General features: G+C 40.4%; 1 protein-coding gene across 2 annotated transcripts in view; it reads right to left on the bottom strand.

Moving 5' to 3' along the window:
- The window catches only part of LRRK2 (leucine rich repeat kinase 2), a 158627-nt gene that overhangs the window by 60747 nt on the left and 84131 nt on the right, over positions 1-13749 (bottom strand). For both annotated transcript variants that reach the window (XM_067468805.1, XM_067468806.1), the window contains exons 25-28: positions 12813-12961; positions 7477-7570; positions 5615-5801; positions 1371-1552 (exon numbers count right to left, since the gene is read on the bottom strand). In XM_067468805.1, the coding sequence (XP_067324906.1) occupies positions 1371-1552; positions 5615-5801; positions 7477-7570; positions 12813-12961 (612 nt within the window). The remainder of the gene's footprint in view (positions 1-1370; positions 1553-5614; positions 5802-7476; positions 7571-12812; positions 12962-13749) is intronic.

The raw sequence follows: 13749 nt of genomic DNA, 5'->3' as shown, positions 1-13749 counted from the left end.
CAGCTTCCCTATGCGGTAAGTGGTTCCCTTGATGTATGGCAAGAACACTTTTCCTCTGGGTGGATCTTTGTCTTTATTCTCGTGGCTTGTTCTTGGTCCCAAACACGAATCAAGCCCAAACACGAATCAAGGAACATGAAAGGCACTGCAAACTACTTCAACCAGAGAAGTCATCCATAGCAGAGCACTTGATGAACCAACCTGGACACAGCATTTTATTTCAGAACACAGAAATGCTGGACCACTCTCACAACCACCATGTCATACTACACAGAGAAGCCATTGAAATACACAAGCATGTGGACAATTTCAACAGAAAATGAACAAAATCTGGCTACCAGTATTAAAAAACACTAACATTGCAACAGCACAACAACAGAGAGGAAGCAGGCAAAAAAAGTTTGCTCCAGGCACAGTCAGCCCATTGTATGCTAATCAAGGTGGTCAGTTGAAACATTCACACCTAGCTCCAGCAGACAAGAGTACTTTGTCTCACCCTGGTCATTCCACAGATATATAAACCCTTTTTCCTAGCTCCAACAGACCTCACTACCTCTGAGGATGCTTGCCATAGATGCAGGAGAAACATCAGAAGAAATGCCTCTAGAACAGTGGTTCTCAACCTGGGGTCCCCAGATGTTTTTGGCCTACAACTCCCAGAAATACCAGCCAGTCTACCAGGTGATAGGATTTCTGGGAGTTGAAGGCCAAAATATCTGGGGACCCACAGGTTGAGAACCACTGCTCTAGAACATGGCCATATAGCCCGAAAAAACCTACAACAACCCGGTGATTCCAGCCATGAATGCCTTCGACAATACATTGCAAAAACTTTGTTTTTGCAAGACATTCTGCAGTACATTTTGCTATAGTTTTTAATAAATATCTGATAGAGTCTCGACCAATTCAACATAGTTTGTGGCAGTCACAAGAAATTAAGCTTCTAGAGTATAACAACTACTTTCAAAGTAATTACCACACATTTAAATAGGAAATACCACTTTCAAATCTAGAAAAGAAAATTTTTCAAATTTTGTTTCATGGTGTAATATGGGATTGATCATCTGTTTCCTTGGCATCCATGCAGAATTCAAAAACCAAACCCTGTGGATCTAGAGGGCCACTGTAATGTGATAAGAAAACCCTTGATATAGATTTTCTCTTTTTATAAACCAGGCGCAAAGAACTGTAGTCATCCAGGTGCTGTTTGATTTCAAAATCTAAAGCTTGTAAAGCCTTGGGCAATATAGTCAGAGTGATGCCATTCATCACTCAGAAGCATTTGCAGAATCAGAAGTTTCTCATCCCTGTTTTAAACAGTCACAGTAACAGTCAACATACACAATTATGACAATTGATAGGAAACAAACCTTATAATGTCCCTTGCTTTCCATCCAACATGTTTGAAATCCAAATTTAGCTGTAACCCTTCCAAAGGCAGGTCCCATATTTTGGACAACTTCCCCATTTCATCAGGAAAACATCTTAACTCAGGATTGTGACTGACATCAAAAGATGTCAAGTTACCAAGAAACCCAATCTGAGGGGGAATCTGGAGAGACAGAAAAATAAGGCATTTGAAAATAATATTATGTTATCCTAAAAAAAATGAATTTGTGCAGGATTAAGAATATCAATCAAACGGTGAAGATGAACACAACAAAGTCAATGAATTCAAAAAGTTGAATGATCACATCATGACTATGAAAATAACATCCGACAACAAGACAACCCATATCATCTCATGCTATGCCTCACAGACTAGCTGCACTGATACTGAAAAAGATGAATTCTGGATCAAGCTGGATGCATGCCTACAGTTAATTCCACCCTTGGAGTATATAATCTTCGAAGGAGACTTAAATGGCTATGTAGGGCAACAGCAGGATGGCTATGCACAATATCAAGGAAGAAACGGCCTTGGTACCCAAAACATAGATGGGCAAAAATACTTGGTCTGAGCTAACACTTACTTTCGGAATAAGGTGTCACAGCTAGCTAGTAGGCTTGTTTGATAAAAAAAATGTTCAAAATTCATTTCGAGTTTTGGTGGTTCGATTCTAAAGTCAATTCCGATTTTCACAGAACAAAATGTTCAAAACTTTTTGAAACTTCTGAGACCTCCGAATCCTTTTGTTAATGGTTTGAAAGTGTCGTTTCCTGTTTCAGTGGGTGGTCTTTATTTTGAAAGTAGTTGTTTTACTCCAGGAGCAGGGAAAAGCAAGCGGAGGAAATTCCTTCCTTCTCTGGTTTAAAACTGGCTTATCTGGCTTGAGGCAGAAGCAGGGAAAGCAAGCGGAGGAAATTCCTTCCTTCTCCGGTTTAAAACTGGCTTCTCTGACTTGAGGCAGAAGCGGGGAAAGCAATGGGAGGAAATTCAACCTTCCCTGGTTTAAAACTGGCTTCTCTGGCTTGAGGCAGAAGTGGGGAAAGCAATAGATGGAAATTCAGCCTTCTCCGGTTTAAAACTGGCTTCTCTGGCTTGAGGCAGAAGCAGGAAAAGCAAAGGGAGGAAATTCAGTCTTCCCTGGTTTAAAACTGGCTTCTCTGGCTTGAGGCAGAAGCGGGGAAAGCAATAGGTGGAAATTCAGCCTTCCCCGGTTTAAAACTGGCTTCTCTGGCTTGAGGCAGAAGCGGGGAAAGCAATGGGAGGAAATTCAACCTTCCCTGGTTTAAAACTGGCTTCTCTGGCTTGAGGCAGAAGCGGGGAAAGCAATAGGTGGAAATTCAGCCTTCCCCGGTTTAAAACTGGCTTCTCTGGCTTGAGGCAGAAGCGGGGAAAGCAATAGGTGGAAATTCAGCCTTCCCTGGTTTAAAACTGACTTCTCTGGCTTGAGCCTAGGCCAGGGACCAGAATCACACTTCCTGAATCGGAAGAAAAATAATGAGACTAGCTTCGGAAGGACAAAGGGAATTCCGGTTTCCTAAAAAAGTTCAACATTGCTTCAAAAGGGTAAATTTTCTGAATTTATTCCGAATTACAAGGTTTCCGACTGGACCTAACCATGCCTACTAGCTAGTTACATACACCAGGGGTGGCCACTTGACCCAAATTGACTATTGGATGGTGAGAAGAATCATTTTGAAACTCCTTAAAGACTCAAAAGTTGTCCCATCTGAAAAAAATATAGCTCCGCAGCATAGGCTACTCATTCTGTACATTCAAATGAGCCATTTGAAGCAACAGAAAAAAACAAAAACTGGGCAAGCCAAATTCAAATGGTGGAAACTAAAAGACCACTCAGGGAGCCTAGCTGCTGCCGTGAAAAACTTCGACGTAAACTCTGACCAGTCAGAAGATAAAATGTGGAAGAATGCTGTAAACCAAATCCACCTGACTGCTAAAACAACTGTGGTAAAGACAAAGCCAGGATGTCAGTGTGTTGACCAACAAACCTGGTGGTGGAGTGCAAGTGTACAAATGCAATCAAGAAAAAGAAGCAAAGCATTTTTAACATGGAGAAAATCACACCTCCAAATAGACAGGGACAAATAGCGACTATCGAAATCAGCAGCAAAACATGCAGTAACTGATTAAAAAAAATGCCTACTACCAACATGTCTATGATAAATTAGATACAACAGAAAAAGCAAATATGATGCATCGACTGCTGTGGTTCAGTCTGAGTCTGAGCTTTCTGAACCTGAGTTTCCTCAGGCTGAGGAGGATGATGGGTTACAGATTTCTGAACATGTTCCTGTTAGTGAGGCAGTTGAACCAGACAGTGTTGATTCTGTAGAAGAGACGGTATTTCTGTTCCCCAGACAAAAGAATATGGCTTTAGATAAAGATAGTGAAACTTCAGAGCTCCAGGTGGAGGCTCCTTCTGGGAGTGTCGGGCCTCTTGGTTCCCAGGGTGACCAGGCCCGGCAGGGTGAAGATAATGAGCTAACCGGCCTTGAAGATAGTGGAGATTTGATTAGAGAAGACCATTTGCAATTAAGAGTTCGGAGAAGCGCACACCTTGCCAACAAGTGTGAAGCTAGAGGTCAATGTAATGCTTTTATGTTGGGGAAACTTATTTTATGATCTGTTCGAAGGGCATTCTCTGTCAGTCCAATGTTGCTTTTACCCTGTTAACTTCTGTGGAATTACCTTGGCTTTTGCGGAAAGCTTCTGTCTCTTTGGGACTTTGATTTTGACCCTGATTTTTGAAGACTTTGTCTTGCTGCCATGGACTTTTGCTTAACCAATGCTAAAGGACTATGCTTCATGTTATTTGCCTTTGGAACTTGGGAACTTTGCCTTTGCATTTAAGACTCTGTATTGCTCATTGAACTTTACTTCTTTATTTCTCTGTTTTGATTTTGCTTTTTTCTCAATAAACTACAAAACCTACAGCCTTGGTGTGTGGTGGTGTCTTGGGAAAGGTGAATCTATCCTGAGTTGCGACATCAACTTGCTAAATCAGTTCTAGTTTCTTAGATATGGTTATCATGATTTTCAATGGGTGAGAAGATAGCAACTGGTAAATGTCATATGTTCTGCACCTTAAAAACTAGAGGGGGGGGGGGGATTGGTGCCATTTTTGGAATAGGTAGGTTTAATATACCCAGAAAGGGTCTAACATTTGAGGTACCAAAACATGTGTTGGTCAGTCTACAGGATTTTTTAAAAATCATAGGCAATCACATGTAACACAGGAAAAGACTCAGAAGGAGGTGTGAGAATGAAAGCAACTTAAGACATGCCTAGAATAGCATACTGCTAGCAGAAAATAGAAGACTTCAAACAATAACTGGAGGAAGTCAAGGAACAATGTACAAAGTAAGGATTACAGAAATATTATGAAAATAAAAATAATGACGGCAGATAGTTTACGCAATTGTGAAGTAGGTGATAAAGGTATTGAAATTGTCAAAGATTTTCCATACCTTGACTCAATCATTCTTCAGAATGGAGACTGCTGTTAAGAAATCAGAAAAGACTAGGGCTTGAAAGATAAGCTATAAAGGAAATAGACAAGATCTTGTAGTGTAAAGAAGCCATGATCCAATAGTAATAGAAGCAGCTCCAGTACTGACAGAAATTCCTTCAAAAAAGTCAAGCTCAGAGGGCTCTAAATATTTGCTCCAGGTGGTTGGGAAAGCCGTCAGAGTTGGCTTTCAGATGATGAAGGCTGGAGGTACGCTGCCCTATATTCCCAAATTTGGTCATAGATTATCTGCTTATCTCAGTATATCTGTCAGTGTATTCTCAGGCTGGATCCACACTGCCAGATAATCCAGATTATTAAATCAAATAATCCAGATCTGTTTTGAACTGGATTATATGCATTTACACTACCATATAATCCAATTAAAATCAGATAATCTGGATTTTATGTGGCAGTATAGACAGGGACTCATATAATCCAGTTCAAAGCAGATAATCTGGGATCAGATCCTGGGATATAGGGCAAAGTAGATCCAGTGGCAGATAGAAAAAAGGAAGCACAAATTATATTGATGATGCTGAAGAGTTGCAAGGGAAGGTAAACATACAACGCACGTAACAGTAGAATCCAAGCCAAAGGATACATTCAGGCCTTATGGAGAATACTTTTTTTTCTAACTATAAAAGTCAAAATACCATTTCCAGGCACCACCAAATTGAGTTAAAATTGTACATCACCTCTTTTAATTTGTTGTTAGACAGATGTAGCTTCTCAAGTCGAGACCACGACAAAGGTTTTTCATTTAGGTCTAAGATGCTTATTTGATTGTGGTTCAGTAGCAGCTCTCTTAAATTAGAAGATTTCCAGTGCAAAGGTCCAGGTAAACTTATGATCTTATTGTTACTTAAATCCACTGAGCGTAAACTAAAGGAGAAAAAAGAAAGAAACATTAATATAATTGCTACATAATGATGCTAAACTGGACACTTAGAATGCAAAGTCAAATACAAACTATCTAAAGGACCTAGTCATCCCCTGCCATGCATTGCTGTGGCCCAGTCTGTGTGTATGTGTTTTGTTTTTGTATATGTGTGTGTGTGTGTGTGTGTGTGTATCTATATAAATAAAAATGTAATGTTCGTTTGTGGGATTAACAGAACTCAAAAATCACTGGACAAATTGACACCAAATTTGGACACAAGACACCTAACAACCCAATGTGTGTCCTTCACTCAAAAAATGATTTTGTCATTTGGGAGTTGTAGTTGCTGGGATTTATAGTTCACCAAAATCAAAGAGCATTCTGAACCCCACCAACGACGGAATTGGGGCAAACTTCCCACACAGAACCCTTTTGACCAACAGAAGGGTTTGGTGGGCAGTGTCCTTTGGTTTTGGAGTTGTAGTTCGCCTACATCCAGAGATCACTGTGGACTCAAACAATGATGGATCTGGACCAAACTCTATACGAATACTCAATATGTCCAAATGTGAACACTGGTGGAGTTTGAGGAAAATAGAATCTTGACATTCGGGAGTTGTAGCTGCTGGGATTTATAGTTCACCTACAACCACAGAGCATTCTGATGCCCACCAATGATAGAATTGAACCAAACTTTCCACACAGAACCCCCATGTGTTTTCTGATGATTTTGGTGACCCCTCTGACACCCCTTTATGACCTCCGCAGAGGTCCCGACCCCCAGGTTGAGAAATGCTGCTTTAAGGCCATCCAGTCCAACTCCCTTCACCAGGACAAGAAAACACAAAGCCCTCCTGACAAAGAGATATCCAGCCATAGATATATGTGATTCACACACAAACATATATATGTATATGACAGATATATTATCATAGATTTGAAAGGGACCCCTAAAGAAGGACAATGATATGTTACATGTTCCAGAGTAGGCAAACCAGACAATTTCTACATCAACACTGAAACAAGAAGAAATACTGTTTACCCACAAGTGTCAAGACATTACATATATTAGAAACCAACACTTTCTCGTTACTTTATTTTCCAGATCACCAGATTGGGCCACAGCAACACGTGGCAAGGGACGGCTTGTGTGTGTGTGTGTATGGTTTTGCAGATGCTTTGTAATGTATTTTTTGCCTTTTAAGTCTCTTCCACTGTGTTTTTATGAGTGATGGTCACTTGTTGGCCTGATAGGTGTATTGTGTCCAAATCTGGTGTCAATTCGTCCAGTGGCTTTTGAGTTATGTTAATCCCACAAACGAGCATTACATTTTTATTTATATAGATTGGAAAACTGTATCGCACAATACTGATGCGTGGGAGAATAACTGAATACTGTGTTTCCAGAGTATAAGGCTGGATCTACCCTGTCCTATATCTCAGGATTTGATTCCAGATTATCTGCTTTGAACTGGATTATATGAGTCTACACTGCCATATAATCTAGTTCAAAGCAGTTACTCTTGGATCAAATACTGGATTATATGGCAGCACAGATGGGGTCTGAGTCTTGCTTTTGTGTCTGGAATGATTTTCAGTGTTTAGTGTGAGAACCAGAAGGCTGCGCATAACTTTTCCAAACAGATGCTATAGATACATAGACATGCCGTAACGTACTGTGGAAGAAGGAGGATTGCTTCTGGAATGTCTGAAAAATTATTCTGCGACAATTTTAATGTAGTTATGTTAGATGACAAATCAGGAATGGCATCTAAAAGCATAAAAAGAAAAAAGTAGTTATTTTACTAGTTAGTAAAATGCCTGAACAACAAACAATGCTGAAAGGCGGTTATCAAATATGTAAATTCCTGTAATATTTGATGAAGTAGTCTATACCTTGATCACAGTTTTATCTGTTAAAGAAAAGATGGATTAACTACCTATGTTAAGGTATGCAACTCTAAAATATTCTGTTAATTTCACACTTGTTAGTAGAGACTGCCCCCCTTCCATTAGGCTGGATCTACACTGCTCTATATCCCAGGATCTGATCCCAGGTTATCTGCTTATCCCAGATTATTTGGCAGTGTGGACTCATATAATCCAGTTCAAATGAGATAATCTGGGATCAGCTCCTGAGATATAGGGCAATGTATATAATAATAATAATAATAATAATAATAATAATAATAATCTTTGTTTATACTCCGCCACCATCTCCCCAAGGGACTTGATACTTACATGAGACCAAGCCCAACAACACATCAAAACAACAAGCAATAATAAAATAACAAGCAATAAACAAAATAACAATACAATTAATATAACTCATAAGTAGACAATAACACACACAGCCTTAGGTCCCTTCCACACAGCCAAATAATCCAGATTATCAAAGAAAACAATCCAAATTATCTGCTTTGAACTGGATTATAGATTCATAGAGTTGGAAATGACCTCATGGGCCATCCTGTCCAACCCCCTACCAAGTAGCAGGAAAATCGCATTCAAAGCACCCCTGACAGATGGCCATCTAGCCTCTATTTAAAAGCCTCCAAAGAAGGAGCCTCCACCACACTCCATGGCAGAGAGTTCCACTGCTGAACAGCTCTCAGAGTCAGGAAGTTCTTCCTAATATTCAGGTGGAATCTCCTTTCTTGTAGTTTGAAGCCATTGTCCTGCATCCTAGTCATCCTGCTTCTTGGCAGGGGGTTGGACTGGATGGTCTCTTACAGCTCTATGATTCTATGATCAGAGCAGCAGAAAACAAGCTTGCTCCCTATGACTTCCCCTCACATATTTATACATGGCCATCATATCTTCTCTCAGCCTTCTCTTCTTCAGATTATCTGAGTCTACACTGCCATATAATCCAGTTCAACGCAGATAATCTGGATTTTATATGGCAGTGTAGAAGGGGCCCTAGTTTCACCTAACCTTTAGATGGTTGAGAAAGTGGTGGGGTGGGCCATTGGTACCCACTGGGGTTTGGTTCCAGGATTCCACAAAATCTGTGGATGTTCATATCCCATTATATACAATGATCTAATAAAATGGAGTTCCTTACATAAAATAGCAAATCAAGACTTGTTTTAGGGATATGGGGAGGGGGGTTTCAAACCATGGACAACTGAATCCTTAGATACAGAATTAGTGAACACTAAAGGCTGATTGTAAGCCCATCGGAAGTACCACTTTCACAATATGGAAAGACTTATCATCTATGTATATTGCACAAATAGGACGAGGAACCCCAACAACAACAACAACAACACTTTATTTATATACTGCTCTATCTCCCCATGGGGACTCAGAGTAGTTTCCAAGTAACATAATCAATACATACAAAGAAAACAGCATAAACATAAAATTAACAAGACAATATAAGCATTAAAAACCACAATAGCACATATATTTAAAATAATCCTGCCTGTTCAAGGCAGTTTAAAATACCGGGCCGGGCTAGTGCAATTTTAGAGGGCTCGGGAAATTAGGTAGAGTCTATGGCTGTACATTTCCAGGGCCTAATAGAAGAATGCGACCTGGGTAATTGGTAGAAAAAGATATGGCCAATTTCAACAGCATCTGGGGCAGAGCTGGAACTAGTCATTCTCAAAGGTTTGTTTAAACCACCAGGTCTTCATGCTCTTACAAAACGAGGGGAGGGATGGGGCCTGTCATATTTCTCCAGGAAGGGCGTTCCAGAGGTAGGGGGCCACCACCGAGAAGGCCCTCTCGTCCAACATTTGTTGTTGTTGTTCATTCGTTCAGTCGTTTCCAACTCTTCGTGACCTCTTGGACCAGCTCCCGCCAGAGCTCCCTGTCAGCCGTCACCTCCCCCAGCTCCTTCAGAGTCAAGCCAGTAGCTTTAAGGATGCCATCCATCCATCTTGTCCTTGGTCGGCCCCTCTTCCTTTTTCCTTCCATTTTCCCCAACATCATTGTCTTCTCTAAGCTTTCCTGTCTCCTCATGATGTGGCCAAATTACTTCAACTTTGTCTCTAATATCCTTCCCTCCAATGAGCAGTCGGGCTTTATTTCCTGAAGTATGGACTGGTTGGATCTTCTTGCTGTCCAAGGCACTCTCGGAACTTTCCTTCAACACCACAGTTCAAAAGCATCTGTCTCCTTCGCTCAGCCTTCCTTATGGTCCAGCTCTCACATCCGCAGGTGACTATGGGGAATACCATTGCTTTAACTATGCGGATCTTCGTTGCCAGTGTGATGTCTCTACTCTTCATTATTTTATCGAGTTTGGACATTGTTCTCCTCCCAAAAAGTAAGCGTCTCCTGATTTCCTGGCTGCAATCTGCATCTGCAGTCATCTTTGCACCTAGAAATACAAAGTCTGTCACTGCCTCCATGTTTTCACCCTCTATTTCCCAGTTGTCACTCATTCTTATTGCCACAATCTTGGTTTTTTTAATGTTTAACTGCAACCCAGCTTTTGCACTTTCTTCTTTCACCTTGATTAGAAGGCACCTTAGCTCCTCCTCGCTTTTGGCCATCAAAGTGGTGTCATCTGCATATCTAAGGTTGTTTTTGTTTCTTCCAGCAATTTTCACCTCAGCCTTGCATTCGTCAAGCCCGGCACATCGCATGATGTGTTCTGCATACAAGTTGAATAGGTTGGGGAGAGTATACAACCCTGCCGTACGCCTTTCCCAATCTTGAACCAGTCGGTTGTTCCATGGTCAGTTCTTACTGTTGCTAGTTGGTCCTTATACAGATTCCTCAGGAGAGAGACAAGGTGGCTTGGTATGCCCATACTACCAAGAACTTGCCACAACATACCTCTGCTAACATTTCACTAGCTTCTTTCTAACAAAAGGGGGTGTGTCACACTTTTCAAGCAACACTATGCCCCCCTCTACACTGCCATATAATCCAGTTTCTGAATCATTATTATCTGCATTGAACTGGATTATATGTAAGAGTAGATCCAGTCTTAGTGGACCCTAGAGTGCATAGCAACAGAGGACTCTGAACAGATGTTCCTTGAACAGAGAAGGTGTCTATACCCTAAATAGCCCAAATAATTATCTCCTAACTCCAGTTCTCTGTTTGCAACATAGCAATATTAGGTTCACTTCAAGTACAACATTGTGTACCTGGAAGTACACCGTCTGTATTGCCTTTGGGTACTGGATGCACTTAGCAATAACTCTGGGTTTTCTTTTCAAAAATACAAGTGGGAGTTTAGTCCTCCTACGTTGCTGTCATAGTAATAATGAAAGCCTTCAGACTGTGAGGCTTCTTTTATTTATGGTTTTTCTCTGTTCCTTCTCTGCCACACGGAAGCCCAAATGGTATGTGTCATCTCAAAAACACACAATCCAGAAAAATAGCAAAATAAATAAGCTGAAACTAAAAGAGAGGAGATAATAATATCAATATATCATACCCACATCCCAACTTATCTTACCCATCATTTGTTTCCAGTACTTACAAACTCTTTTAAATAGTGAACAAAAACAGTCACAAGATCCATGAATAATAACTACACTGGTTCACTGAAATGTCACAAGGCAAACTTTCAAATTCACCAAAATACTTCTTGAGCCTTAGGCCTCTTCTACACTGACATATAACCCAGATTATCAAATCATATCATGCAAATTATTTACTTTGAACTGGATTACACTACTATATAATCCAGTTCAAAGCAGATAATCTCTCTAGCATGTGGGGCTACACAGAGAAGCCATTGAAATCCACAAGCATGTGGACAATTTCAACCGAAAGGAAGAAAACATGAAAATAAACAAAATCTGGATACCTGTATTAACAAACTCTAAAATTATAATAGTAAATAAAAAACAAAACTCAAACACAGGGGAACTCCAGACAAGAAACAATCAGGGACAGCTAATCACCTCTCAACAAAGGAATTTCCCAGGCAGCAACAAGCCACACCTAATAATAATAATAATCCTTTATTTATACCCTGCTAGCATCTCCCGAAGGACTTGGTGTGGCTTACAAGAGGCCAAGGCCCAACACATCAATAAAACAACAGCATAACAAATACAACAATAAATACACAGTATTGTTGAAGGCTTTCATGGCTGGAATCACTGGGTTGTTGTAGGTTTTTCCGGGCTATATGGCCATGTTCTAGAAGCATTCTCTCCTGATATTTCGCCTGCATCTATGGCAAGCATCCTCAGAGGTAGTGAGTGAGGTCTGTTGGAAGTAGGAAAATGGGTTTATATATCTGTGGAATGACCAGGGTGGGACAAAGGACTTTTGTCTGCTGGAGCTAGGTGTGACTGTTTCAACTAACCACCTTGATCAGCATTTAATGGCTTGGAAGTGCCTGGGGGAATCTTGTTGAGAGGTGATTTGATGTGCCCGATTGTTTATGAAAATGAACAAAATCTGGCTACCAGTATTAAAAAAACTCAAAAATTACAACAGCAAAACAACAGAGAGTAAACAATCAGGCACATCAAATCACGTCTCAAAAAACATGCTTGCCATAGATGCAGGCGAAACGTCAGAAGAAAATGCCTCTAGAACATGGCCATATAGTCCGGAAAAACCTACAGCAACCCAATAAATAAACTCATAAAACAAAGCAATAAACATTAAAACATTAGACAATAACACCACCTAAAAACTGTTAGGCCATCAAATGCTAATCAAGGTGGCCAATTGAAGCATACACACCTAGCTCCAACGGACAAGAGTTCTTTCTCCCACCCTGAACCTTCCACAGATATATAAACCCAATTTCCCTATTTTCCAACAAACCTCACAACCTCTGAGGATGGTTGCGACAGATGCAGGCGAAACCTTAGGAGAGAATGCTTCTAGAACATGACCATATAGCCCGAAAAACCTACAACAACCTAATATGGATTTTATATTGCAGTGTAGAAGGGGCCTTCGATGGTGCAACTCTGGGGAAATAATAGAAAATCAACACATCTTGCCAGAATTATTGGTTATTGTTTGTACAGGCAGGCTGATTTGCCAGATGGAGCCTGATCAAAAGTTTGTGTACTCACCAAGCAAATTCATCCCAGCATTCAGCGTCTCCAATTTCAAACATTCCTTCAGAAAATTCTCAACCAAGAATGATACGGCATTCTTGCTGATGTTTAAAACTTTCAGTTCTTTTAAGCATATAGGTGAGAATATGCCTGAAAGTTTGTTACTAGGAGAAGATAAAACAAGAGAAATGAAAGTAGAATAAGCTTTATGCTAAAAACTGAAAAAGTGCTGGAGACTAAAAGCCAGCACACCATACCCACATCCCAACATATTTTTGTCAATGTATTGTCGAAGGCTTTCATGGTTGGAATCACTGGGTTGTTGTAGGTTTTTTCGGGCTATATGGCCATGTTCTAGAGGCATTCTCTCTTGACATTTCGCCTGCATCTATGGCAAGCATCCTCAGAGGTAGTGAGGATGCTTGCCATAGATGCAGGCGAAACGTCAGGAGAGAATACCTCTAGAAAATGGCCATATGGCCCGAAAAAACCTACAACAACCCATATTTTTGTCATTTGTTTCCATTCCTCGCAAACATCACCAAATAATGAATCAATAAACTCTATTCTGTATAAAACATTTTAATAAGTTTTATTAAATAATGATGCCCCTGGTAAAAACTAATTAATTCGGAACAACCTCAGTCATTCCGAATTAATTAAATACCCCATTAATTCAGAACAACCTCAGTTATTCCGAATTAATTAAATACCCCATTAGATCCAAGCCTTCCTGAAAGGCCTGGGTCTAATGGGGTATTGGGGCTGTGGGGACTCACCCCTGAGTAGTTGAAGGACCAACCAGAACTATGCAGGAGTCAGTCCCCATTTGCCATTCTGAAACTTTTTGGCTCCTGGAGCCCGAAGGTCCAAGATGGTGCCCAACCTCTCCTCCAAGCATCAAAATCAGCCCTTACATTATTATTTTTTAAAGTACCCAGCTGTCATTAAG

The sequence above is a fragment of the Anolis sagrei genome, chromosome 5 (assembly GCF_037176765.1).
Source record: "Anolis sagrei isolate rAnoSag1 chromosome 5, rAnoSag1.mat, whole genome shotgun sequence".
NCBI classification, from domain to species: Eukaryota; Metazoa; Chordata; class Lepidosauria; order Squamata; family Dactyloidae; genus Anolis; species Anolis sagrei.
Note: the sequence above shows the minus strand (reverse complement) of the source record. Positions and strands in the feature narration are given on the sequence as shown.